The sequence below is a fragment of the Halyomorpha halys genome, unplaced genomic scaffold, assembly GCF_000696795.3.
Source record: "Halyomorpha halys isolate HHAL.00 unplaced genomic scaffold, Hhal_1.1 Scaffold263.1, whole genome shotgun sequence".
Lineage (NCBI taxonomy): Eukaryota > Metazoa > Arthropoda > Insecta > Hemiptera > Pentatomidae > Halyomorpha > Halyomorpha halys.
Window position 1 is genome coordinate 571,906 of NW_027105032.1, and position 5,125 is coordinate 577,030.

Consider the following 5,125-nt stretch of genomic DNA (forward strand, 5'->3'; position numbering starts at 1 on the left):
TCGATATTTCTTTAATTTAAATTACATATAAAGTATTTAGGAGGATAGTATCAATAAATTGATAAACAGAGGTTAGAAAAATATGGATTTATTTACATGCTATCAGTCACATTGTTACAAATAATCAATTAATGTGGAAATAAATATTCCTAAACAAAAAAAAATAATTTTAAAAATAATAGTTTTTATAAAATTGTCTTATTTTCTTAAACTAATTAACTTAGGTGATAAAAATGAGCATTATTAATAAAAAAGGAAACAGCCATCAGGTACTTTAAAATATTACAAAATAAACGATTCCAAAAGTCTCATGTGAAAAAATGAAATGTACAAAGTATTTTTCATATCACACCATCATGATACAAGAACTGTAGATACACTGACAACTATATTATAATGTTTTTTACATGTTCCAATGATCAAAATGATTTTGTTTAATATTCCAATTAATTGATCTATGAATTAATAAATTAATTATATATAAAAATTACAAAAAATAAAATAACATATATAATATATGTTATACATATATAATAACATTTACCAACAACAAAAGAAGCTGTGGACTAAATCATAACTTAAAAAGAACAATAATAAAACCATTTATAAAAAATTATAGATCACAGTTCACTAAATACCATAATACAAAAATATTTATCATTTTTATATTTTAATTAATCAAAGCAATAAAAATGCAGTTAAAAATGTTTGCTGTTTTTGAAGAAACAATATTAAAATTTTTATTTTCTTAAACCAGAAGGAAATTTACTCATAAAAGTTATAACTAAATAATTTATAAATTTCTTTATTAAAAATCTAACCATAGATCATCACATAAACCTTTATGTTTTTGATAAGAAAGATCAAAAACTCTTGAAGCTGAAATAAATTTTGAAAAAAGCATTCATTCAACAATTTTAAATAACTTAGTAAAAATCATAGACATTTTATAAGGATAATGTTTGAATAAAAAGTTAAAGTAATGAACATAATTAAATCTATAAGTTATACAAACAAAATTATTGTACACATAAAAATAATCAACAAACACAATCATTACAAGTGAAGCTGATAACTATTAAAAAATAATAAATATTTTCCAAGATAACCCCAATGCTTTTTCCATCTCCTCAACCAAAGAATATAATTTGATATCACTCGTTTAATTCTAATAACATTTCTGATGCCTACAGATTATTTAGAAAAAAAATTGTTAGTTATGGGAAAGATATGATAAAAAAGTTTTGTAAATTACCAAGAATTGGGATTCTCTGACTAGTGGGTTTTTAAACAGCAAAACTTCAGTTATTAAAAGTGTGCTGTAATGAAAAAAAAAATTGTGAATCACTGATTTAAAAAACATCATCTTGATGAATAATTATGTTAGCTATACAAGTGCAAACGTCCAAACCTCTATTAATCAAACAATGTATAACTCGAAATGATTTCACATTCACTTGAAACATGTGTTATCGAGAGTTGACTGTAATCATAAAAAGTCTCCTAGAATTCATTGAGGTATCAAGTTTAAGATAATCTCATTCTAAGTTATCATTTTTTATAACGTTTATCTGAATATTTTCTTTGGCTTCACTTGTCGAACTGTCTGTTTCATTAGGAATAAATTCAGTTAAAGTCTTGACAATACTTTTCGCTTCAATTCTTTCAAGTTCTTTCTCTGGAGGTTTTAATATTGTGTATTCCTCTTCTTCAAAATTTACAGGCTTTGTTGTAATTTCTGGTATCAAGTAACTGTCTTGTATATAGGCAGGTGTAGAAGTAATACTTATTTCTTTCTCAATACCAGCAGTCAAACATTCCTCAGTAGCTTTATCATAACTTATTTTAACATCTTCAGCATGGTCGCTGTATGAATAACCTTCATGTGTTTTTTCTGTTTGAGAATGATTTTGGTTTCCATATTTTTCAATCAATTCGTTAACATTCTCGATTATAGAGGAAAAGTTTTGTTTTTCGTAGTGTGGAGGAACTAAACTAGTATCTATCGGTTTATCTTCAGGAGGAGGAACTAAACCAGTGTGGATTGGTATTCGGTGATCATATTTATCAGTATCATAACCATTTTCTTTATCGGTTGCATCATAATTCAAAGCCTCTTGTGCGGAATGGTTTGTAATAGTTGAAGGAGTTGTTTGTTTGTGGTCTGGATAGCCTTCACTATTGCTAGTGTACTTTTTATTATTTAAAAAATACGTGTGATCCTGAACAGGGGGCTGTTCAACTAAATCAAGTTTCTTAGTGGTCGGGTGTTGTGTAGTTCCGTGAGAGGTTTGCAGTTTCTCATAGCTTGGGGTATAACCATCATTTAAGATATCTTTTACTGGATTATCTTGTACTTCAGTAGGAGGAAGATAACCGTAATCCGTATTGGATAATTTTTCAATTTTCAGACTCTCGTTTTCTTCAACACTTTCAGGTTTCTCTTCAGGAACTATCCCGTAATATGATTCTTCCGAAATGGCATATTTATCTTTTATATCGAATAAGTCGGGAAACGGTGGGCTCAAGTCATCGAGATTTAATGGATTTAAGAAATACTGTTCAGTGAATTTCTCGCTATTTTCACCTTCGCTATATTCTGGAGGAACTTCTTTTTCTAGGTCAGATTCATAGCTGTCTGGAAGCTTGTATTTACTTGGTACATTCTCACTGGTTACACTCCATGGCTTGTAGGTTATTGGCGGAAGATAACCTTTGTTATTGCTGCTTGTAATTAAAGGTGGTTCAGCTGGATATTCTTGTTGTTCCTAAAGAAACAAAAATTATATTTCATTAGTTGTTATCATTCATTTAAATATTTAATTTATTTTAGAAATTAGTAAGTCTGGAACTAAGTTTAACTGTTCATAACTGGGCCATAACCCTCTTCTACGCTATAATGAAGAAAATGTTTTTCTCATTATTTTGTTTAAAATAAATAGTATTTGAGGAAAAATAGTATTACTTCATTTTTATAGATGTTGCAGAAAGTTGCTTCCTTACTAATTTCTCGTTCTTTTCTTTTAAATTAAATTCAACATTAATTTTTATGCTGGATCAGTTTGATGAGATATAAACAAAAAAGGACATTTTTATAGGTGTTATATAAAAAACACCATAGTAAGTATTTTTACCTAAACATTTAAATAAATAGAACAAAAAATCGAACTAGTAATTAATCAATAATAAAGTATCTCTAATATAACTTTAAAAGTATTTTAATTTAACAGATCGGAGATTTTACCTGAGGTTAGAGATTAGTTACTACCAAGTAAGTACTCTTGAGGTAATATTTCCTCAAAATATAAACAAAAACAACGTAACAATACCTCAAAGTGGTTTTTCCATGTCAGTGATAGTGAAAAATAATGGCAACATGACTTATTTATGCTAGATTAATCATAGACTGATTAATCAACATCATAGATTATTTTTTATTATTATTTTTTTTTTAGCAATGTAAGATTTCTTAATTCAAGAGGAAATGTTGGCTATTTTATGTTATAAAATATCCATTATTGAGGTCGTTGTGACTAATTATGTTTTAATGAACACAATAAGAAGGGATACCAGTAATGATTTGTTTAATTTCAAACTAGGAATAAATGTCAATTTTCATAGTATGTTATATTAGGTTATAAACAGTAGAATAGTTTGCCCTTCAATTTAGAAAGTTATAATTCAAATATATACATTGCAAACCTCACCTCATCATAAGTTAATGATTCTTTCCAATAATGAAGATTGATGTCGGGTATTTCATCAGTTTTACAGGAAACTCGTGGATTTCTGAAACAAACAGTTCTTCTATCGAATGAATGAAATAACATAAAATGTGTTTATTTAATTATATAATATCCTAACAATTTTTTTCTTGTAATTTAGAACATTTAATTTCATGGATGAATCCTTCAGTCAGAAATATTTGATAAATTTCTCATATATAATATAAAAAAGGAGAGCACCACCAACAGGAATAGCCCCTCCCTATTCCTAGTGAGCATCCAGGCAAACATATGCCATCATTGTTGACACTGCCTTCAGCGGACCTAGCAACCATTCTTATAATGCCATCCCGGCAAAACAAGAAAATGAAATAGCCGGTATATGTACATATCATTTTTCTATTGTATATATTTGTAAATGCTTATTTCTTTGTTCCAGGAGGAAAAAAAAAAAAGTGGGTATACACTGTGAAGTTTTTCTTCTCTTATTTAGGGAATATTCTTAGCAAGAAACTTATTGTCACCATCCAGGAAAGTGAAAAAAAAAAAAAATGGAGTGATTGACAGGGGAGCTATACCTCAGATAATGAAGGTGAAAAACCCCTAAGCAATGAAAACTCAACCTTCCCACTCTGGTTAGAATAGGTTGATAATGATAATCATCCTCTATGTCAGAAATGGCAAGATGAAGATTAAAGCAAAAATATAACAGATTCTAAAAAATTTCATTGGATTATTAAAATTTTTGTGTCAAATTATTCATATAATTCCATTTAACTTTCATTGACTACAATTTTTTCAAAATCATGATAACATCTATATTTTTTGCAAAAAAAACTCGTATCATCTCATGCCTGTATGAAGACCTGGTATCTAAAGCAAACAGAACAAAAAAAATAAACTAATGTACAATCATTAATGTGTTGTGTTATCTTTGTGATAGATTTAGTTTTTGTTAAATGTTACTGGCAGATCTAGCAGCTAGATTTTAAATAATCTTGAATTAATTTAAAAAATAAATGGATCAATGTTACATTATAATAAATTAGATTGACTTACTCATCGTAATCAGGTAACAGCATCACTTTCATCTGTATAGTTTCAATATTATCTCCAGCATTGCATATCAGCCTTGCTAAGGAATATTTTTTTATTTCTTTTAACTGACCTGTAAACATTTATTTTATTATTATTATTATTATTAGTTCAAATGAGATGGGCTTATAATTGATTTGGTTCATAATTAATCTCAGTCAAGATGGAGAGGCTTAAAAACATAATATATAGCATATTCCTTTATAACAGTAATAAGGGTGCCATAATATTTTTATGAAAGACAAAATTAAAGAGGAAAAATAGTGTAATAATTTTGTTTTTTTAATTAGAGTGTTGTCAATATA

At 27.6% G+C, this 5,125-nt stretch overlaps 1 protein-coding gene across 1 annotated transcript in view; it reads right to left on the bottom strand.

Moving 5' to 3' along the window:
* Positions 1–840: 840 nt before the first annotated feature.
* LOC106680469 (myeloperoxidase) overlaps positions 841–5,125 on the bottom strand; it is a 128,648-nt gene continuing 124,363 nt past the window's right edge. The window contains exons 14-16 of the mRNA XM_024359259.2: positions 4,785–4,893; positions 3,708–3,789; positions 841–2,768 (exon numbers count right to left, since the gene is read on the bottom strand). Coding sequence (XP_024215027.2) covers positions 1,539–2,768; positions 3,708–3,789; positions 4,785–4,893 — 1,421 coding nt within the window. The 3' untranslated portion in view covers positions 841–1,538. The remainder of the gene's footprint in view (positions 2,769–3,707; positions 3,790–4,784; positions 4,894–5,125) is intronic.